The sequence below is a fragment of the Pezoporus occidentalis genome, unplaced genomic scaffold, assembly GCF_034315485.1.
Source record: "Pezoporus occidentalis ecotype Australia unplaced genomic scaffold, CSIRO_AGI_Poc_V1 ctg4, whole genome shotgun sequence".
Lineage (NCBI taxonomy): Eukaryota > Metazoa > Chordata > Aves > Psittaciformes > Psittacidae > Pezoporus > Pezoporus occidentalis.
In genome coordinates, this window is record NW_026915724.1 from 20,952,023 (window position 1) to 20,976,004 (window position 23,982).

General features: G+C 43.2%; 1 protein-coding gene across 3 annotated transcripts in view; it reads left to right on the top strand.

Moving 5' to 3' along the window:
* Positions 1–3,152: 3,152 nt before the first annotated feature.
* The window catches only part of ARHGAP28 (Rho GTPase activating protein 28), an 80,065-nt gene continuing 59,235 nt past the window's right edge, over positions 3,153–23,982 (top strand). Inside the window, exon 1 of one of the 3 annotated variants that reach the window (XM_062632955.1) lies at positions 3,153–3,454. In XM_062632955.1, coding sequence (XP_062488939.1) covers positions 3,324–3,454 — 131 coding nt within the window. In that variant the 5' untranslated portion in view covers positions 3,153–3,323. Of the gene's footprint in view, positions 3,455–23,105; positions 23,243–23,982 lie in introns of those variants that run through there. The other 2 variants (XM_062632957.1, XM_062632958.1) reach the window with 2 other exon arrangements.

Sequence of the window (23,982 nt, forward strand, 5' to 3'; positions counted from 1 at the left end):
TTTTTCATCTTAGTAAGCTTTAACTAGTGACTTTCTGTGTGTTTATACTTATTGTATATGGCTGTCACAGATACTCTTCAACAGAAGAGCTGAAGGTTTATTTCACTAAGTTACGTTTTTGGAATAAGAAGTTTTCACTTCAAGATCTTAAAGTCTGGGCCCACTGATCCATATATAAATAATTCTTTTGCCAAATTTGTGAAAGTGCAAAGCACTTCCCTTGGCACAAACACAATGGAAAATTTGAAAGCACAAGGTCCTTGCCTATCAAACCCAAGGGAGCTACTCACTCGCCACAGACTCCCCACAGACCCTTCTCTTGCTTTACCTGCACTTTAATGGTTGCCAGCAAAAGAGTCCTCACAGTATTATTTCTCTCCAAAATGGCATTTCCAGAGTATTTGAACGATCTACAGAGCTATCAATTTCCTGAAAAAAAAACCCAACAATTAGAACTGTCATAGTCTTGAGTACTCCATGATCTAATGTTGAAGGGGATCCTGTAGGAACACAAGCATCTTGAATGAAATGTTTTCTTTAGAAACCAGGAGAATGATTTCTCCTTCTACTAACAGAATTGCACAGATGATAGAACTGAAGAGGAATACGGCATATGTTGTCTTGTACACTCTTCTTATGTCTGTATTACTCATCCAGTTAAAACATTGTTTAATGACTAAGGTATATCTCTAGTTGATGTAGGATCATTTTTGGTTCTCAATAATATGCAGATGTGTAACCCCAAGAGCCATTATGCATACAAACATTTTTAGCTTTCAGTATGATATGTGTATTTTGGCTGATTAATTTTCAAAATACCTATTTATACTTGTGCCAAATAGACTGCTACTTACATACAAGCCTCCAGTTTGTTCACCAGCACTTTATAAATCTCCAAATAAAATCTTACATGTTTATTTTTCTTAGAAAGTAAAACCCATTTAATAAGTGTGGGCCTCCTTTCCTTATATGCATTTTACTATTGAGAGGATAACGTTATTCTTTCCTAAGTAATATTGGGGTTTGGGGTTTTTTATTATGGGAAGAGAGGAAATATATCTAAAACTTAAAATATATGGTATTTCTACCATGGGCTTTACCTACATATAGCTTAAAGCACATAACCATCTTTTTATTATCTGATGGTACTGGAAAAACCTAATGCTATGGTGCTAGGAAAGGGACAAGAAGACTTTCCTGGAGTTGCAGCCAATATTCTGTTCACACCCGATCTCCTGCTCCCTTTCTGGTAGTGTTTGGTGCCTTCTACTTCTTCAGGTTTTTCTTCAGGTGTTTAGTTCCTTGAAGTAAATTGTGGAGAATGCCCTTAAAGGATGTCAGCACATATTTTCTAACATATGTTTAGCATTTTTTGCTCTCAGTTTGATACATGAATTTTGGCTGAGTAATTTTCAAAATATCTATTTGCACTTGTGCCACATATAAATTCATAGTTATAATTTACTTCCTCTCATCAGAGAATTGGGTACCCACCTTCTGGTCCAGGAGGGGAAGTAAAGCCCGGTAGGAAGGGCAGCATCCCCAGTCTTCCTGCAGCCAGTCATCGAGTTGGTTTCATTCAGGGCTCCACGGAGTTGGGATGTGAGATCCATGATGGCATCTATCCTAATTTCTCAGATCCTATTCCTTTCCTGAATACCCCAGTAATCACGGAGCACAGTGAGGTCTTCACTAGTTATTGCATTCAGCCTGGCCCTCAGTGGCAGCACAGTGGGATATAGTGCTGATGCTGTGGGCAGTAGGCGATGCTTCCAGAGTTAGCTTAGAGCCTTCTCCTTATTTTCTAACATAGGTACATGGCTACATGGTACCTCCCAGGGGGCCACTACGCTGCCATGGAAGCAACCATGATTTTAGCCTGGAGAACCTGGCTTTAAAATATTTAAGTCAGGTTATATTGACAGTGTAGCAAGAGCAAGGCTAGAGGCTCTGCAAGTTCAAATATTATGCTTCCTGGGTGTGTCTGACAAGAAGAGCTGCCAAGTGTACTGTTATCAGCATCCTATGCTGGGTAATTTAAAATTAACTTGGGCACTGCCTAACATGAGTTGCAGCAACATATTTGACTGAAGCTGTCATGTCCCTCCAGGCAGGATACCAAGTTCAGGGGAAGCTGAAGATGAGATCAATCATTTTTGTACCCTTCAAAACCTGAGATACTTCACCAGCTAGACAGATCAGCAATGTAATTTAGGCAGCCCTATGGAAGCACTAGGGAGGGCACCTTCACTCAGCGGGGTTGTGAAAGGTGAGCCTGATCATTTTGCACAGTACCTGCAGTAGGGGTGCCGCCGGCAGCTGTGTCAAAGGTGCACATAGGGACATCGTTCCCACGATTTCACAGACAGGACAATAGCTTTCAGGAATAAGCATTTATCAAAATGCTTTTTTTTTAAATAACAAAAAAAAAAAGACAAACACTGAAGACATGGGAGAGCAAAATAAATGGGTGTGTGAGTTTTCTCACTTTGTCTGCAGAGTTTTCTCTGGATGTTACTTCAGAACTGGACCCTGGTACTTTTGCTTGCTGGTTTCCTTTTGAGTGAAAAACATTTAATTAGCAAAGACCAAGCGCAAGCGTGAAAAAATCTCAAGTGCCTCGGGGTGTATTTATTTATGTGATTGCTCCAGATGAACATATTTTATATGATCTACAAATAATGCATTCGTTTCCCAGTGCCTTTCTAATTATGTACACAGTCACGCAAAATGAAAGCTTAATTTGTTTTCAGGAGAAACAAATGCAGCTCCCTGCTACAGGAATGATCCAGCATGTAAGAAATCAAAGTTCCTGTTCCTTGATAATTTAAACAGGGCAGAGCCCACTCAGTTTCTGAATGTCTCATGAGAGCACCTTAAAGTCACTCCCTGCTCTGCCAAAGCACGTTTTGTGTTTGAGTAGCGCTCTCCACTTGTCCTGGTGTTTAACCAGCAAATGGTTTCACTTTGTTGAACTTATTTCAGGAGCAGCAATATTAAGAAATTCACTCTTAACGTCTTCCCCGTGGTTGTTCAGCGTCATGCAGGATTATCTCGGGTTTCTAGTTTCCTAGGAACATAGAAACTTCCCCGTTGGTTCTTTTGTGGGCGGTGTTTTTGAATGTATGCTAATTCAGCTTTGCTGACAGGGAGAGGAGCCGTGTCTCAGTTACACAGCTCTCCTGACAGCAAAGGGTGGTGAGAGGCTGCTACGGAGCCAGGCCATGCCGTCGTGCTTGTGACGGGACCGCTCAGCCTCCCATTGGGGCTTGTCAGCACCTCCCGGTCTCCTTTGTCACCAGCAGCGGGGCCGTCATGTGCCTATGATCATGGAGATGAAGGACTCAGGCAGCGTGGTCCTGACAGCCTACCATCCCCACAGCCAGGCCAGGATCCCGGGCATGGATCAGAGCTTTGTGCAGGACATCCCCCCCAGCCATTCGCCCACCAGCAGGTAAAACCTGAGGGATGGGGACCGGTGCCGTGTCCTGACATTCTGCCGGAGTCAGTGGTGGGTTTTGCGGACTATGCCTGACAGAAAGTGCTTCCCTATCACTTGGCCACTTCACGAGCACTTTGTTTTCTCACTTTTCTTGCCTCCACCGGGAAAGTGATCCAGCCCAGGGCTGCTGGTCAGGACTGGGAGGGAGAAACACGAGTGCTTATTTTCAAACTTGTAAATCAACAGCTCAGACTAGTTTTCTGCCCAAGATACTCAATAAGACAATCCCGAGGAAAAAAAAAAAGACAAAACACATGAATCAGACTTCTGCTCAGGTCATTTAGAACTGTATTACCAAAAGTGAGATGGCTGGAATGGCTGAGTCTGGCACTCATAAAGTTGATTCTGGCTTTAGTTTAGAGGATTATTTAATTCCTTCCCCATTCACCCACCAGGAGACCAGCCTTTGCCTTTTTTGTGAAACTGCAGTTGCTGCTTTGCTCACCCATATACACACAATGGGAAATTGCACTGTTAATTCCTTTGTGCTGCAGGAAACTAAGTATTGTCTTAATTAATGTAGCCATGCGTATGTTTACTTCCCTGCCCTGTAAGAATGCAAGCATTTGCACAGTTCAAAAATAGCAGTTTGGGCAATTTTATTGTTTTAGAAAATCTGACCTTTCTCCTAAACATACGTGTCTGGTTTTTGTGATTTTCTCCAAAAAAAGTGGTATGAAAGTTCATACTGTACAAAGTTGAAGAAAGTAGGAAATGTTACTCTGTGGCTTGACAGAGAAATGAGAACTTAAGTCTGAGAAAACAGCAGATGACATTATCCTCAGGAATTAAATCTGTGTCTTCTCTTAATATAAATAATGATATTTACTTCAAAATGTTTATTTATAGCCGAATAGCTATTTTGTTTTCAGTGTCATTATTTAGGTTAGCCGCATCTTCCTGTTCTTTGTGTATTTCCCTGGCTGTCTCATAAAGATAACTCCTTTGTTCTGTTAAACAGTTGTTTGAAAGCAGCACAAAAATACACAGTTTCATGTTAAGAAAAGAAACACAGTCTGGGCTTTTAGATGCAGTAAGAATGGCATTTGCTACTCAAAACAGAGAGTGGTTTGGCATTGGGTTACTGGGGAGCATGTCATTTCTTCCCCAAGGAAGAATGCTAAACTCAATCTCCCTATAAGTCTGCGAGTAACGGATATGTGGTGTTTTGCTATTTTTTTTCTAGGTGTGCTAATTGTTTTAAAACGCTCTTGCAGTTTAAGCTCAGGTCTATGAGGGTTTAAATCACACACTTATCACCTAAGAAAAGCAGAAGTTCAAATAGCAGTTCCTGAGAGAAAAAAAAAGAAAAGAGGATCCTCGCATTTTGATGAGGAACATGTTTTGGAAACTCCTGCCATGAGGCAAGGACATGTGTCTCTCTATATGCCTATGTGTCCATAAGATTTTGGTGCTGTCTCCCCTTTCTTGTCCTCAACTTCCTGCAGCTGTCTAATAGCAACAGCCAAGTTGTGCCATATGGGCAGTCAGTGACCGTCTGAGTTTCCAAAGCCTGTTCAAGAGGGGGATTTTATTAACTCAGCATGCAGTCCTCTGGAATGCAGAATCCATGAAGGCAAATGCACTGAGTGTTTTAGCAAATGGTAAAATAGGCTCTGGCTTAATCCCTACTTCATCTTCTAAGAACTCTTTCCTGGATGGCATTTTCTGTATAGTTTCCTCTGCCGCCATCCTAATGCAAGAAGCTTTACTATAGACTTTGGTGTTCCTTGATCCCTAGGGCAGTCACCTGCACTACGGCATGTTAACTCCTTGGCACTCCAGGAAAATGATTCAAAAAAGCATGCAAAGAGCAGTGTTACCTATTGTTTGTTTGATACCAAAAGCAATGGGAACTCAGAGCCTGACTTTCCTCTGAAGTCTGTTGGGTTCAGTTAGATGCAGCTGTAATGAAGTCCATACTTCAGATATATATCTTTGAGAACAGAATCAGTCTTGGGTATTAGCCATCAATTTGATAAACTACTGACCAGTTCTTTCTCAGATTAGAAATCGAGATCTTTCATTTTCCTTCCTCTCCCCAAAACATTTCATTTGCTTTAGAGTGATGCTCCCTTTTTATCAGAAGAACAGCTCCACTCATCCAGAACCATGCTTGAATGTGAGTATCTCCCAGTTGTTTTCTCTTGGAAACACTTTCACTTTGGGAACCTTCTAAACAGAGGTTTCTCACAGAAAGGGGAAGCTAATGCTGCCTCAGCTCTGCTTCCCTCTATTTAAAAAGACACTGATAAAAAAGAAGGAAAGATTTAGGTAGCCATCATGAATGTCTAGACAAATGAGTAATCTTGAATACCCTTGCCAATCCAAGTACACAGCTTGAGATGCCCATGGACACTGAAGTTACACTAATAAAGAAACTTAGGTGCATCAGACCACTTGGATTCACATCCATCTGCAACTCTTGAAGGGCCGATGAGGCAGACATCCTGTGTGCATGTCTAAAACAAACCAGCAGCATTAGCATCAGCATGAAGCATAGGATCCACAAGATTTTCATCCATAAGCCCAGTGGGGGCACAGTGTATGTTATATGTTAGGGGATGGGCTTTACAGCACATCAGGACTGGAGAAGATGTATTTTAGCTGCTCCAAATGGAAGGTGCAGCAGTGTGCAATGATGGAGAGTAAATTCATGTGTGTAATAAAGGGGAGACTGGAATGAGAGTTTGACTACATAGTGATGTTGTCACAAATCTGCAAAGCAGAATTCTGGCTTCCAAATTTACTGTTGGATAATAAAAAGGTTAAAAAGAGGGACCACAAATTCCAGCTGGTCCCCACAACAAAAGAGCATCAGGGATGCTTCATTAATGCAACCAGCAAGTTCATTTTCCAGTTTTCTCATGGGACATTCAGGTCCCTTGACTTCACTTGACATCTGCTTTGAATGATTGCAATTGTTGGTAATATTTGTATTATCCATATCATTTTACTTACTATTTTTGAGAGCAAGCTGCTGGGGAGATTTCTGGTTTTTTTGCTTGTCATTCAGACTAACTCTATGGCATATAGTATATATGCATAGAGAGAGAGAGTAGCGGAAAAGATACCTGTGCTTGTGGCATTGCACTTTTTTTAATCCTGTTTATTACACCTCAGGTGTCACAGGCACCAGTACCAAACAGAATATCACCCGTTCAATACAGACACTATCTCAGAGCAATGGTGAAAGTGCTGATTTAAGTTACAGAATGATCAACTTTCCTGTCCTCACTTCAAGGAATGAAGGACTTTGTAGTCATGCAGAAATACTGCTCCTGGATTATACAGAGGAAAAGCGGGGCCATGGCCATATGTCTTCCTCGCATCTCCTTTTCATCCTGCTAGGAGAAGCTAGGAGTTATTCCTGTGCTCGGAGGAAACAGGCATGACCTCTATGCCAAATGGCCAGTGAGCTCTCTAAGGTAATTATGCAATTAGTACAAAGCATTCCTAAGTGAGTCATGCCCAAGATTCTTTGACTCAAGTATGAGAGCTGGTGAGTTTCTCAGTTTATTACTAGCAAATCTACTAAGAAAGAACTTACACTGCACTGCAAATCATAGATATTTCCACTGTGATGAGTGGTTTAGGCTTACATGTGCCTGAGATAAGAATCAGACGAAATAAAAAGCACGTTTACAGGCTCTGTTCCTGAAAAATGGTTTAGAGCAGCTTTTAAAGAGCACATCAAGCTTTTTATGCATGGAATAAACATATTCATAGTTTAGTCATGCAAAGAGAAGCATATATATTACCAAACCTGGGAGCTTTCTACATAGGTAAAGGACAAAGTGGATTTCAGCACCACTGAACAATGCAGCCAAGACCCTTTCTTAGCTTCTCCCCTAGACAGCAGCAAGCTTGGCACTTCCAGTTTTTTCATGAAAATGCCTTTCCAATCTCTTCATATTCAGCATGTCTTCCAGCTCCTAGTGTCAAGGGTGACATTCAGGCAGACTTCACTAGAGTATCTGTACAATGGAGTAAAAAAAAAGAAAGAAAAGAAAATTTCTGAAGATTCTGTGTTGCCTTGAGTTACCTGCTGGTAGCTTCCAGGATCCCTGCTCTCCAAGAGTAAGACTTGCAAATTTGGGGCCAATAGCAAAGTCATTACACTGAACAAGTAACATGTTTTAAGCCATGGCAGGGATTCTTTCACAATATTCGTCCTCCCTTGCATGTCCCAAGTTACTGCAGGTGTACATCAGGGTGAGGTAGTGTCCTGAAATAACGACTGTATGCATGGAAGGAATACAACTGGAGGAGGGGCTTTTTTTGCACCAAACTTTGGCTTGTGACAAAAGGAGCTGTATGAGCATTTCAGGTCTTATCCCAACAGAAGCAGATTTTATCACACTGAAATACAGTCTGTATGCCCTGAGGCTGGGTGATCTGGGTTTAATTTCTGTCAGCACTGATTGAGTAGCTTCCCTGCTTGGTTGTATACAAGTGATGTCAAGAATGTCTTCTAAGTGGTGCAGGATAAACAACCTTAACTATTTTGGATGTTTATCTCACTCTACCATAAACTTCCTCAGAAGAAAAAAATAAAAATCTGGCTTTTCTACAGTAAATCTTGACACGGCTTGGGCCTCTTGCAGTAACTTGGACTCAAAACATATGAAATTAAAATTTTAAAATGTACTAAAAGTGGTAAAAGAAAACCCCACAAAACAGTAGTCTAGGAAAAGATTGCATTGGCAGAGATTGAGCAATAAATACATTTTGTAGAAAAAAGAACTTTTTATCATTTCTAGTAGATTTCTAAACTATGATTTTTAAAATATACTTTTTAGATGTTAAGAATGGTAACTCTCAATAAAACATTTACCAGGAGGATGAATATAAATAAGTCAGACAATAGTAGACACGCTTTTCCTGTAGGTTTTAGAAATACCTACAGACTATCCTCTGGGAGTCTCATTGAGGAATGTAGTATTTATAGCCAGTTCCTCATGTTATGGTTGAAACTAAAGTTGGCTTCTCTGGTTTCTTTTTAGTTTGGTGCTCCTGCTGCTCTCCCTGGTACCTCCATATGTAGAGCTGATGGAAAACATCTGGCGCTGTCCCTTTGATCATTTTGTTTGGTTGAGCATTTAGCCAGCTGCCCTATTCATTTTTAACTAAGTCACTTATCTCTGGTTACACGAAGGTTGGAGCTGCCCACAAAAAAAAAAAGTAGGACCTGAGAGCCCTGCATGCCCTACACAGATACTTTCAGGTTGCATCTGGCAGTCTGACAGCGCTGGCATAACAAACTGCCAAGAATCAAGTACTGCAAAGTGTTATTTTTGCACAGGAGATCAAAATAATTCAGTGTAAATGTGTGGAAAGTGCGCAGCAGTGGGAACTGCAAGACACAACCATGGAATACTAGCAAAATTCCTAACTAGAACAGTATCTGCAAAGCATCTGGTTAGGGCTGTACAAATATAGAATCACATCCTGAAATGAGTATCCATAGCAAACAATTAAGTTAACATCCTGGATTTTGGCTAACCACAGTACAGAAGCCACTTGGCCCACTGCTTCATCTGGCCAGACAGCCCAGCAGAGTAAGGCTAGCAGGCAGCACATCCACCATCAGGGTGGGACCATGCTCTGTGAAGCTCTCAGGTACCACTGTGGTGGGTGCCTTAAAAAGAGCACAGGAGAGAAACCGGGAGAAGAGTATCGAGAGTCACATCCCAAGCTGGTGACTGAAGCCAGGCATCCTGTCTAGCCTTTTGGTGCCTTTGCCTGCCTCCTTTTTTCTCTCTCAGTGGAAACAGTCCCCATCATGGTCTTCCAAGTCCTACTATATGAGCCAGGGATTCAAAAGAGTGAGAAAAAAATGGAATGCAAGGGGGCAGGAGGAAGAGGAGAACAAAGGAGGACAGGATAAGGACCATCTTTGCAGGTATATGACTTGATTCTCCTCCTTGTGTGAGAATAAGAGGAGCTGGAGTGGCAAAACAGATGTCCCTCAAAGGATGTTGTGTGGTAGGGACATTTAGAGCTGACCCCAAGTCACACCAGACACATGTAACAGTGAGTTTTGGAATAGCATTTAAGTGGTAATTTTGAAGTCAAAAGCTGAAATGGTCTAAAAGACAGATTGTTGGGAAAAGAGCCCTTATTACCCTGAAGGATTATTTTAGCAGAGGTCAGCAGAAGTGCTTAAATTGGCATCTCTTGTAATTAATGCAAGGGAAAGACTGATGATCTGTGTAGGATCCCTTGTCTCTGTAATTCATTTTTCCCCCTGCCTGTATCTGTTAATTTTCCAGACACTGCCAGGGTCTCTGAGGAGAGTAGAATAAACATTGGAGCAAGAATCCTATTATCATGCTTTTCATTTGAAGATGGTTATGTTTTCCTTTTTAGGATGCTACATGTAGTAGAATCATAGAATCATAGAATAGTTAGGATTGGAAAGGACCTTAAGATCATCTAGTTCCAACCCCCCTGCCGTGGGCAGGGACACCTTACACTAAATCATATCACCCAAGGCCTCATCCAACCTGGCCTTGAACACTGCCAGGGATGGAGCATTCACAACCTCCCTGGGCAACCCATTCCAGTGCCTCACCACCCTAACAGGAAAGAATTTCCTTCTTATTTCCAACCTAAACTTCCCCTTGTTTAAGTTTTAACCCATTACCCCTTGTCCTGTCACTACAGTCCCTGATGAAGAGTCCCTCCCCAGCATCTCTATGGCCCCCCTTCAGATACTGGAAGGCTGCTATGAGGTCTCCACACAGCCTTCTCTTCTCCAAGCTGAACAGCCCCAACTTCCTCAGCCCGTCTTCATACGGGAGGTGCTCCAGTCCCCTGGTCATCCTCGTGGGCCTTCTCTAGACTTGTTCCAACAGTTCCATGTCCTTTTTATGCTGTGGACACCATACCTGGCTTCTGTAAGCCTGTAGGATTTTCAGATGTTCAAATTCATCCAGTTTAGGGTGAACTTATGCTGGATGTTGGACAGAAGAAGACTCAACAAAGGAGAGAGAAGTCTCTGCTACTAGGTGTTGCAATTATTGAATTTCCACCTGAGGACTTGTCCTGGGTTCAGCAGTAGCAGTCATTTTTCCCCTTCTTGGTAGCTGGTGCAGTGCAATGTTTTGACTTTCAGCTCGGGAACAGAGCTGATAACAAGCGATGTTTTGGTTTGGCCAAGGACTTTGTGAGCCTCATGCTCTGCCAGGGAGGAGGGGAAGCCGGGAGGAAGCAGAGACAGGACACCTGACCCAAACTGACCAAAGAGGTATTCCATACCACAGCACGTCATGCCCAGGATGTAACTGGGAGTTAGCCGGAAGGGCTGGGAGACTGCAGGGTTGGAGGAGGTATTGGTCGGAGCTTGGTCAGAGCTTGGTCGGGCTGGGGGGGGGCGAGAGAGATGATGTATTCTCTTCCCTTGTTATTTCCTTTATCATTATTATCATTGGTGGTAGCAGTAGTGATCTGTGTTATACCTTAGCTAAACTGTTCTTATTAGTTGCAATTCTCCTCTCCGTCCCTCCAAGAGCAGGGGGAGGGCAAGAAAAGGGGGGGAAGTGAGCGAACGAATTACCTGACTGGGTTTAAACCACGACAGGACTACACAAACCTTTTATAACATCTCTTTGTGCAGAAGTTGCTCTGGGCATATAATGAACAAAGTAATGCCTTAAGTCTTTTTGTGGATGGTAGAAGATCCCTACTAGTGCAGAGAGCCAGAGGGGAATATGTACTGAAAACCTGGTTTGGATATAGCAGTCCATCTGGGCTGACATCATTTACCAGCTGAAGGACAAGTAGAGCAAGAGGAAAGATGGGGGACTCTGTTTTAAACATCTGTAGGCGAAACCTCAGGACATCAGACATTAGGTCACTCTGCAATTTTCTACCAGAGATGGAAGCAGCTCTGGAGCTGTAATTCCTCATATTTTACTACAGCTAGTCAGAAAAATACTGGCTACCTTATGGACAGATTTGGTCAGAGAAGAACAAATTTATACAAAGTCTGAATTTGACTCACTGAGTAGTATATGCCCCCCTACCTACACCCCTGCAAACATGGTACAGTCTGCAGTTACCCAGACACTGGGTTAGTCTATGCAAACTCCCCATCAGTTTATCTTTGTCTGTCTTGTAAAAGCTTAGAACAAAACATCATCCAAGCTTATTTTCTGGCCCAGTGATAATCAAACCTAGAGGTCAAGAGAATCGAAAAGTGAGCATGTCAGATCCTTTTTAATGTTAACTTTAGTATGAGAGCAAGAATTGCATAGTTGCAGCATTCAATCTAACATGAAATGCTCTTTTTCGTATTCTAATCTAAGAAATGATCTATAATAGATCCCACAATGGATCATCAAGTGGGATACAAGCCTTTTTTATACACGTGGACTGAGCTAATAGATACTTAGGTGTAGCAATAGAGGTCTTACCTCTAAATTTAGCGGAAATGTGGTTAAGCCATCGGAACTCAGGTCTTTTTGTCAATAACTTCGTTTACAGGGCATGATCTGATTATGCTGTCTCTTGTCTCAACACAGGCTTACTTCCTATATAATAGGATTCTTGCAGAGTAAGACATCATTATGACGTCTTAGATAATTAAAACATAGCAGTGACTAGGCCTGTCTTCGTGTTGCAATACTTCCCTCCAGTATTCAAATATTTTGAAAACTCGAGTTATAAATATTTGTCTGGATGTACCAGAGACAACTATAAAATCCTTGCTGTAGTTACAGGTGAAACATGGAGCAGGGCATTCTCTAAAGATATTTTGCAGGCTTGGCTGTCCTTGGCCATTTCTGGGCCAGATGGTGCCCATATCATGCGTGTGCAAGGAAATGAAAGGAAGCAGTGAACTTATCCTGACGAACAGACAAGGGAAGCCTTTGTACTCAGGGAGCAGCAGGATTTCACACTGAAATTGCTCTTTTAGAAAGAGGGTGGGCAGAAGGAAGCAGAGACAGCTGCCCAAGCACAGGACAGGGGTCTTTTAAATATGTGAGTCTTTTAAATATTTTTAAATATGTGTCTTTAGTCTCCTGCTGAAACAATTGTGCCTTCCCTATGTAAGGTCCTTCTTACATCTTCCACTCAGAGGATGCATTTCACCGTTATCCCCAGTGATCTGCTGCAATCCTTTGATGCTGCCTTGCTTGCTTCCCTCCTTTTCTCTTTCAATTAGCAAAAGCAATTAATCCACAAGTACTTAAGGACAGCATTATTGGAAATGTGAGGTGTCTGGAAATATTAATTTGTTCTTAAATACATGTGTGCATGTACAATATGTACAAGTCCATAGATGCAACATGAAGCTTAAGGCTACCCACATGTTACTGGCAATTCACAGAGTATATGGCAAATATTAGAATTACTCAACCCACAAGTCAAATATTAACTAGAATCTTCTTCAAGCATTTTTGTTCAAGACATATGTTGCCTCTGACAAAGACTGGCAATCAAAAATAAGCAAACAAAGGAAGCTACTATGTCAATTTTTTTTAAAAGCCTACATGTTCTGTATTTAGGAAGCACACCACAGTTTTTTGGGAAGGACATTGACTCTGCAGCTGGTTTGTGTGGTCAAGATGCATTTCATCTTTTGTGGACTTCATCTCTTATGGCTTTTGTTAATTACTGTATTTTTTTAATAAGATTTAAAGGCCTGAAATTAAACTGTGCCACACTCAGAAATGCAGTATGACCATGCAGACTAAACCAGCTTGCTTCGATCTACACTGAGCACAAGTAAATCTGCAGTTAATAACGTTATGTGTGATGCAATAATGAGTCACTGTAGTTTTAATAATCACCTATTTGTACAGGGAATTTATTGTCATAGGATGTCCTTAGAGGCTTCAGATTCAAACACTCGCCATGATACTCATGTGGGTAATGAGGATGTCTAAAATTATCACTGTTAGTGCTATCAAGAATTCTGAAAGCTACAATAAATTGCAATTTTCAGTTAACCTTCTCCTACTTACAAGGAGACTTACTGAAGCAAGAAGGAGGTCTTTTGCTCTTTTGCTTTTTTATTTAATTCATAGTCCTTTTTTTTTGCTTTCAGACACAAGACACTAAAATTTATGCACTATTAGTATTTAAGGCCCAGTTGTGATGCCTGTATTTTTATACCTATTGAAAAATCTGTATCACAGGCAAAAAGGAACCAAATAAAGCAATGAAAAAAAAAAAAAGAAAAACAAAATTCAGTCTGACACCAGACAGCTTAACAACAAGGTAATAAATCCTTTGCTGTAGCAAATTTCACAATTACCATGTAACGATTACAACACAGGAATTCAGGGTATCTTTTCATGGGGTGGCCACAAGCAAATCTGACCTCTCTTTGCCTGTGTCCAGGAGACATACAGCAATGTTAGCACAGCATTTTGCTCAAGCCATTAGGCAGGTGAAGCACTGCACTACCACAGCTATAGGGCTTCTGGCTCCAGGGGAGCCTATGACCAGCCTGCTGACATGGCTGTAGGTGGAAACTTGAAGGATGGAATTCAAACTGTTTAGACTAATGCTTCAGGATTGATAAGGAAAAAAAAAGGTATGTTTTTTCTCTGAACAGGCCATACTGCTGATTAATAGGTTAGGCTGGGTACTTTCAGGTCTAGGTACATAGAGCAAAGAGGCATGAAGGTATATATACATTTTTCTCAAACATTTTGCAGTCTGTAGGGGAAGATTTATCCAACTTACTTGAACCATAGCAGAGTATCTTATTGTCCTGGGTTCCGCAGTAGCAGTCATGTTTTTCCTTTGTGTTAACTGGTACAGTGCTGTGTTTTGACTTCCAGTTTGAGAACAGTGTTGGTGAAGCCGATGTTCTCGGTTGTTGCTAAGTGATGTTTACCCTGACCAAGGACTCTGTGAGGCTCATGCTCTGCCAGGGAGGAGGGGAGGCTGTGAGGAAGCAGAGACGGGGCGCCTGACCCGGGCTAGCCGGGGAGGTATTCCATACCACAGCACGTCATGCCCGGGGTGAGGGGTAACTGGGAGTTACCCGGAAGGACAGGGGCTTCCGGGTGGAGCTCGTTTCTCTTGGCCGGTGGTATCGTATTCTCTTCCCTTGTTATTTTCCCTTATCATTGTTGTAGCTGATAGTAGCGGTGGTGATTTGTTGCTGGACTGTTTTTGTCTCAACCCGTAGGAGTTGCACTCTCTCGATCCTCCTCCCCGTTCCTCCGGGAGCGGGGAAGGGGAGAGCCCCGGTGCGGGGAGGCAGGGGGGGAGACGGACACGGACCTCGATTGTTGTCAGCTCGGCACCACTCACTGGGAGTGAGTGAACAAGCTACCTGACTGGGTTTAAACCACGACAGTTCTTTTTTGGCGCCCAACGTGGGGCACGAAGGGTTGAGATAAGAACAGATCTGACTGGATTGATAGTCACTCGTCACAATGCTGATTTATTGGCTCTCAAGGTTGTTCCTCTTGATCTCACAGTTTCAGTATATGATATCTTACGTCCATCCGGTACTTGCTGTATTAGTGTTTTTCAAGTATGGGGCTTGGGCTAAGGTTTTTATCCCATTGTACTTTATGGTAATGACTTGTAATACAATAGAATCATTGATCATGAAATTGATCTGGCTTATGTTCCCAGTGTGGTCACCACCTTTATACTTTGGGAGGTATATGATGGAGGTGCTTAGCAATTACACATCTTTTTTCTCCTTCTCAGGTGCTCAACCTGGGAAGGAGACATCCTTTTACCCTCCTAGTCGTCCCCCCAGACCATTTACATTTGAGAGTTTTGAATTTTTTGAATGGCCTTTTAATGCTGTTGAGACTTGTTTGCTGATGGTGATGGGAATCACCATGCTAACACGCATACAGAGTGTGTTTTACCCACTACTGATTTCAAGAGTTAAGCAGATTCAGGTTTGGGTCTTGTCTGGGGTCAAACGACGATGTAGGAGGACCGAGAGATTTTCCCTGAGGCTGGACAGCCATGAGTGGCAGGGTGTGTGGGATAGTATGGGCAAGTATCTAGGTCAGTGGGCCCCTCCAGTACTTTGGAATTTCACTACTGAACAACTGCAAAATCCAGAAGAATTAGTAAAACACTTAAATGAGGTGTGTGGTCATTCTGGCCATACCAGAGATGGACAAATCATGGCAACGTGCTGGGGCTTGGCCTATGCTTACAGGGCCTTGTTCAACACTATCCAGCACCTTCAAAAGGAAAAGAATGTCGGCGGATCTGAGGGCAAAGCAACAGTCGCTACTCAAACTTTGGCTGCAATGAACAGCACAGCTGTCCCAGTGGCAAGTACAGCAGCTGCTCAAACTTCAACTGCAACAGACAGCGCGGTTACCCCAGCTCCAAGCACAGTAGCTACACCACCCCCAGTAACAAGTACAGTTGCTACTCAAACCACAGTGATAATCACTGCAGCCAAACCAGAGGACCAATTCGTACCAATATCAGTTGCCCCTGTACGCAAGAGAACAAGCAAAAAGGAGGCAAAAAGGGTGAAGCGAGATGAAGAACCAATGAATTCACCACCCGGTCCAGAATCTGATCAGGAGTCATCATCACATGACGAAGAAGAAGAAGAAGAGGTAACTTCTCGACCTCGGACCTCAACCGAGCTGCGGAATATGCGAAAAGATTTTACCCGTCAACCAGGGGAGCACATCATCACCTGGTTACTCCGATGCTGGGACAATGGGGCTGATGGTCACGAACTAGAAGGTACAGAAGCCAAGCAGCTGGGATCACTTGCTAGAGAAGGGGGAATTGACAAAGCAATTGCAAGAGAGAAAAAGTCCCTCAGCCTTTGGAGGAGGCTCTTGGCAGCTGTGAAAGAAAGGTTTCCGTACAAGGACGATGTTACGAGTCGTTCGGCCAAGTGGAATACTATAGACAAAGGCATCCAGTCTCTGAGGGAATCGGCCATCGTAGAGATGATCTATCACATCAAGCCGAATAACGGGGATACACCTATAGATCCAGATGAAGTTGAATGTACACGACCCATGTGGCGAAAACTTACACGGAATGCACCGTCATCATATGCCCATTCATTGGCAACAGTAACCTGGAATGACATAGTACCACTAACAGTGGATGAAATGGTTCATAAACTCCGAGAGTTCGAAGACAATCTCACCCCTTCCATCATCTCAGCTGTGAAAAAACTGTCCCAGGACATCGAACAATTGAAGGACAATCTATCTGATTTATCCGGCTCCTCACGTGTACCAACACACGTCTCAGCTATTAACAAAAGGCGTCCTATTGTTCAAGAGAGGAGATACAGGAGGTATACGCCACGGGGTACCCTATGGTTTTACCTGCTGGATCACGGAGAAGACATGACAAAGTGGGATGGAAAACCTACTTCAGCTTTGGAGGAACGGGTGAGTGAACTGAAGAGGGGAGCAAGGGCCAAGACTGATCGTCCCATGAGAGCTACGGCTTCAGTCTCTGGTGATCAGTTTCCCAGATGGAGTGGAAGAGCTGATTTTACTCCAGCTCCTGTGATAAAGAAGAATAATCCCTTTCAACACGACTTAAGTGTCCAATGCTGTGACGACTGTTAGAGGGGCCCTGCCTCCAGCCAGGTGGAGGTAGGGGACAATCGGATTTACTGGACTGTGTGGATCAGATGGCCTGGCACATCAGTCCCACAGAAGTATAAGGCTCTAGTAGATACCGGTGCACAGTGTACCCTGATGCCATCAAGCTGTCAAGGGGTGGAACCCATCTATATTTCTGGAGTAACAGGAGGATCCCAAGAGTTGACTGTGCTGGAGGCTGAAATCAGCCTGACTGGGAGGGAATGGCAAAAGCACCCTATTGTGACTGGTCCAGAGGCTCCATGCATTCTCGGCATAGACTACCTCAAGAGAGGGTACTTCAAAGACCCAAAAGGGTACCGGTGGGCTTTTGGTATTGCTGCTTTGGAGACTGAGGAAATTGAGCAGCTGTCCACCTTGCCTGGTCTCTCAGAAGATCCCTCTGCTGTGGGGTTGCTGAAAGTTGAAGAACAACAAGTGCCAATTGCGACCACAACAGTGCACCGGCGGCAATATCGCACCAACCGAGACTCCCTGATTCCCATCCATCAGCTGATCCGTAGACTGGAGAGTCAGGGGGTGATCAGCAGGACCCGCTCACCCTTCAATAGCCCCATATGGCCAGTGCGAAAGTCTAATGGAGAATGGAGACTAACAGTAGACTATCGTGGCCTGAATGAAGTCACACCACCATTGAGTGCTGCCGTACCGGACATGCTAGAACTTCAGTATGAACTAGAGTCAAAGGCAGCCAAGTGGTATGCCACGATTGATATTGCCAATGCATTTTTCTCAATCCCTTTGGCAGCAGAGTGCAGGCCACAGTTTGCTTTTACTTGGAGGGGTGTCCAGTTCACTTGGAACCGACTGCCCCAGGGGTGGAAACACAGCCCTACCATCTGCCATGGACTGATCCAGACTGCACTGGAACAGGGGCAAGCTCCAGAACACCTGCAATACATTGATGACATTATTGTGTGGGGCGATACAGCGGAAGAAGTCTTTGAGAAAGGGAGGAAAATAATCCAAATCCTGCTGAAAGCCGGTTTTGCCATAAAACGGAGTAAGGTCAAGGGACCTGCACAGGAGATTCAATTTTTGGGAATAAAATGGCAAGATGGACGTAGACAGATCCCCACAGATGTGATCAACAAGATAACAGCAATGTCTCCGCCAACTAATAAGAAAGAAACGCAAGCTTTCTTGGGTGCAGTGGGGTTCTGGAGAATGCACATCCCAAATTACAGTTCGATTGTAAGCCCTCTCTATCATGTGACCCGGAAGAAGAATGATTTTAAATGGGGCCCTGAGCAGCAACAAGCCTTTGAGCAAATTAAACGCGAGATAGTTCATGCAGTAGCCCTTGGACCAGTCCGGACCGGACCAGATGTAAAAAATGTACTGTACACTGCAGCTGGGGAGAACGGTCCTACCTGGAGCCTCTGGCAGAAAGCTCCAGGGGAGACTCGAGGTCGACCCCTCGGCTTTTGGAGTCGGGGATATAAAGGATCTGAGGCCAGCTATACCCCAACTGAGAAAGAAATACTGGCAGCCTATGAAGGGGTTCGAGCTGCTTCGGAAGTGATTGGCACTGAAGCACAGCTCCTTCTGGCACCCCGGCTGCCCGTGCTGGGCTGGATGTTCAAAGGCAGGGTCTCCTCTACACATCATGCAACCGATGCTACATGGAGTAAATGGGCTGCACTAATTACACAACGAACTCGAATAGGAAATCCCAGTCGTCCAGGCATTCTAGAAGTCATCATGGACTGGCCAGAGGGCAAAGATTTCGGAATGTCACCAGAGGAGGAGGTGATGCGCGCTGAAGAGGCCCCACCATATAATAAACTGTCAGAAAGTGAAAAGCAGTATGCCTTGTTTACTGATGGCTCTTGCCGTATTGTGGGAAAACATCGGAGATGGAAGGCAGCTGTATGGAGTCCTGGACGACAAGTTGCAGAAACTGCTGACGGAGAGGGTGAATCGAGTCAGTTTGCCGAGGTGAAAGCCATCCAGCTGGCCCTGGACATTGCTGAACGAGAAAAGTGGCCAGTACTTTATCTCTATACTGACTCATGGATGGTGGCAAATGCCCTGTGGGGGTGGTTGAAGCAGTGGAAGCAGAGCAACTGGCAACGCAGAGGTAAACCCATCTGGGCTGCTGCACTGTGGAAAGATATTGCTGCCAGGGTGCAGAACCTGGTGGTGAAGGTACGTCATGTAGATGCCCATGTACCCAAGAGTCGGGCCACTGAGGAACACCAGAACAACCAACAAGTGGATAAAGCGGCTAAGATTGAAGTGGCTCAGATGGACTTAGATTGGCAACGTAAAGGTGAATTATTTTTGGCCCGGTGGGCCCATGACACTTCAGGCCATCAGGGCAGAGATGCAACATATAGATGGGCCCGTGACCGAGGGGTGGACTTAACAATGGACACTATTGCCCAGGTTATTCATGAGTGTGAAACATGTGCTGCAATTAAACAAGCCAAGCGGTTAAAGCCTCTTTGGTATGGAGGACGATGGTTGAAGTATAAATATGGGGAGGCCTGGCAGATTGACTATATCACACTGCCACCAACCCGCCAAGGCAAGCGCCATGTGCTTACCATGGTGGAAGCAACCACCGGGTGGCTGGAAACATACGCCGTGCCCCATGCCACTGCCCGGAACACCATCCTGGGCCTTGAGAAACAAATTTTGTGGCGACACGGCACCCCAGAGAGAATTGAGTCAGACAATGGGACTCATTTCCGGAATAACCTTATAGATATTTGGGCCAAAGAGCATGGCATTGAGTGGGTATATCACATCCCCTACCATGCACCAGCCTCTGGGAAAATCGAACGGTACAATGGACTGTTAAAAACTACACTGAGAGCGATGGGTGGGGGAACTTTCAAGCATTGGGATACACACTTACCAAAGGCCACCTGGTTGGTCAACACCAGAGGATCTGCCAACAGGGCTGGCCCAGCCCAGTCAGAACTGTTACATATTGTAGAGGGGGACAAAGTTCCCGTGGTGCATATGAAGAATTTGCTGGGAAAGACAGTCTGGGTAATTCCTGCTTCAGGTAAAGGCAAACCCACTCGTGGGATTGCTTTTGCTCAGGGACCTGGATATACTTGGTGGGTAATGCGGGAAGATGGGGAAGTCCGATGTATACCTCAAGGGGATTTGATTTTAGGGGAAAACAGCCAGTGAACTCAATTGTATGCTGTTGCCTGCTGTGTAATGCTTTTATAGCCCATCAACTAGATGTCTCCAGGTCACCAGCGACTGGCCCTGACTTCCCTCCAGCCATCATCCCAACAGAGAATGAACTTTGAACATCATGGACCGAATGGACTCGGCAGCATTATAGGGATTGGTCCATGCACTAAGAAAATGATTTTTCCTCTTGGTCTGTATGTATATGGATGTATATATGTGGGAGAGCGATGGTGTATTGAAAAATGTGGGATCTGAGCACGACGTGAATGGTATGGAATAAGGGGTGGATAATGTCCTGGGTTCCGCAGTAGCAGTCATGTTTTTCCTTTGTGTTAACTGGTACAGTGCTGTGTTTTGACTTCCAGTTTGAGAACAGTGTTGGTGAAGCCGATGTTCTCGGTTGTTGCTAAGTGATGTTTACCCTGACCAAGGACTCTGTGAGGCTCATGCTCTGCCAGGGAGGAGGGGAGGCTGTGAGGAAGCAGAGACGGGGCGCCTGACCCGGGCTAGCCGGGGAGGTATTCCATACCACAGCACGTCATGCCCGGGGTGAGGGGTAACTGGGAGTGACCCGGAAGGACAGGGGTTTCCGGGTGGAGCTCGTTTCTCTTGGCCGGTGGTATCGTATTCTCTTCCCTTGTTATTTTCCCTTATCATTGTTGTAGCTGATAGTAGCGGTGGTGATTTGTTGCTGGACTGTTTTTGTCTCAACCCGTAGGAGTTGCACTCTCTCGATCCTCCTCCCCGTTCCTCCGGGAGCGGGGAAGGGGGAGAGCCCAAAAGACATTGACCACTGCATAAGCGGGTGGAAAAACATCATTCAGCAGTTAGCTGGGTCTATCTGCTGAAAGTATGTCTATAATTCTGTGAAGGAGATGGTGTTACTAAGAACAGATTGGTCTCTGAGACTGCCTTGAACCCAGCCAGCTGTAGTTAAATCCTCAAAGGCTGACAAAGTGCATTCCTAATTATATCAGTGCAGTAGACAGCTAGATTAAGTTACCTCCTTTGAGACTATTGGTGATGAGTTTCCATCCCTGGGATAGATTTTATATTTCATCCAAACCAAAGGGAACCTCAGGCTGTGCAACAATAGAAATGAACCAAATGCTGAAAGGATATGTATCTGTAAGGCTACCCTAAAGCCCACCAAGAGTCACATCCCATGAATTCGCTGGACATATCAGTAGCAGTGACATTTGATAGGCAATATTTGGAGACTAAAAATAAATTTAATCTTAGTATTGGATTAATCTCTGAAATTAAGTAAAGCAGTTTGCATCAGGTACCAGAAACAGCCAGGAAAATACTAGATAGTGGGAAGAGCTTTTCTGGTATCTTTACAGAAAATGCATATTTATGGGTTTGGCCATCTTTACAGGGTCTTACAACATTCACTGACGTCAATATACTTAACCAACTGGTATAGTTGAAGATAATAAACTAAGTATTTATTTCTCTGTGCTTTTCTGTGTTTTATGTTTAGTTAGGAACTTAATGTCACTTTTCCATCATTTGTGACAACCTGTAAAATGATTAATGCCTTAATATGTGGTTACAGCAAACCAACTTTAGCATCTTCTGAAAATCACTTCAAAGCAATGAGTAGGTCTCAGGGATAAACAATGAACAACACATACTTAAGTATGATAGGAGGAGTGACATATTCTTACAGAAGGGGAGGAAACGTCTTAATCTGCAGTATGAATTTTACCTTTGATAAAAAGAATTTGCTCACTTTGCAAAACTGCTGCTGTGCATTTTATGTGGGGAGACATAAAGTTTGCTTTAGCTAAATTTGCTGCAGCCATTGCCCTTTCTCACATTTAAACCATGCTACCTAAAGCCAGAGAGACAATGCAGTGCTCTGTACATGCTACCTGGAAAATCCTGTTTAGAATTATATGGCGTAATAAGCCGATCAGATAAGTCATGTCTGTAGCAAGGACATGCTTGTTTTAACTGTTGAACTGTGGAGGTTATAGAGAGTTGAATCTCTGGATTACAAATGTAGTTGACATCTCACCACATATAAGGTCAGATCCAAAACCTCTTGGTGGCAGTAGGCTTTGGCCTTGCCTCTAAAGATCCGTATGTCCTTTGGCATGTAGATGCAAGCAACTCTATATCCTTGATATATGTTGCAGTGTTACTTTGTAAGCATTTATCCTATTCACTCCATTCTTTCATTTAAAAACTTAAATTCCTCACAGGGATGAATTAGTTATTGAATTTGTCTGCATTTACATTTCTATTGAATCTATTTTGTGCACCTATTGGACTTTGGTAAAAAAAACAAACAAACAATAAATTTAGCCAAAAGCTACTGAACTGCACAGGAAAGACAATTGAGTGGGGCAATTCTGCAATGGTTGCTCATGATGGAAAAATTTAGCAATTTCAATGGGATATTTTTCCTATCAGATTCCTCATAGTCAGTTTTCTGGACTGCCCTCAGAGAAATATACTTGCGGATGGAAATATTATCACAAGTTAGCACTGGACCCCAAAATCCAAACAAAACAATGAAGCAACACAGACTTTCCTTCCTATTCTGATTGCATCACTGGAACCACTGCCTAATAAATGGATTTTGTTTGAAAAAACTTCCTTCTGTAGTTTTTTACAGTGATGTGTGTCTGCATTCCTGTTCATTTCTATGCTTGTTTAGCTGAAATCACAATACAATGATGCAGATATGTGAACAATTATAAAAAATCAAATTGAGCAATGCTAACAGCTAAAAAATATTCTACATTACAACCTTCACGGGAATTGCTGTGCAGAAAACAAAAGAGCTGGCACAAAATCACGTATGTTTTTTTCCTTCATGTTATTTTGTCATTATGTAACTCCTAAGAAGTTTGCTCACTAGCAGACTTCAAATAACAGTGGACAGGCAGCAAAGCATGCAATGTTTGCGTCTCCGCTCCATGCACAGCTGTCCTCTGGCCAGCAGCTGGAAAGGAGGGGCTAGATTTTAAGATATACTGTAAGTATTAAGTTGTAGGATTTTCTTTCGTCAACCTGTGATATACTGATATTATTACAACTTTCTATGAGGTTTTTTTTTTCAGTTTTGCTATGTGTCTTGAAGTTTTTGAAAAGGGGGAAGGTATTTTCGTCTTTGCAGTTGATATTTACTTTCTAGGGATGAATTATTGAATTGATTCTAACCACAGGCATCAATTCAAATGAATAGAAGTATATCATTTTTAGGTGCCTAAGATAAGTTTGGTGGAAATTTATGCCATCTTATACATATTTTCAAAACTTACGGTATAACTAAAGATAAAATAAAATAACCCAGTACCAAACCAGAACCCTAACGATCATTAAAAGCATCTAAACATATTCAAGAGAAAACTCAAAATTTAGGGGTAAAGTGGCAATTAGTGAAGGAAATAGGAAGCACATAAAGTAAAAACTAGAACAAACCTAAAATATACTTTTATGACAACCATGATTTCACATGAATGCCTTCGCTATTGTAGATGAGGTGGCTTTTTTTTTGTATTTGCCCTGTCATTGACAAAAACTTGACTAATCATTCTCTGAAAATGAGAAATGTTTGACATCATTGGAAGAGATCTTGCTGAGTAGATACAGTCTTTTATTACTAAGTAGTAAAGTGAAAGGTAGATCAAAACCAGGCTGAAAGTAGATGAAAGATCATGCAAAATTCTTTAGCTGAAGCTTGTTCTCAACTTCTACATTGAGTTTTGATGTGGT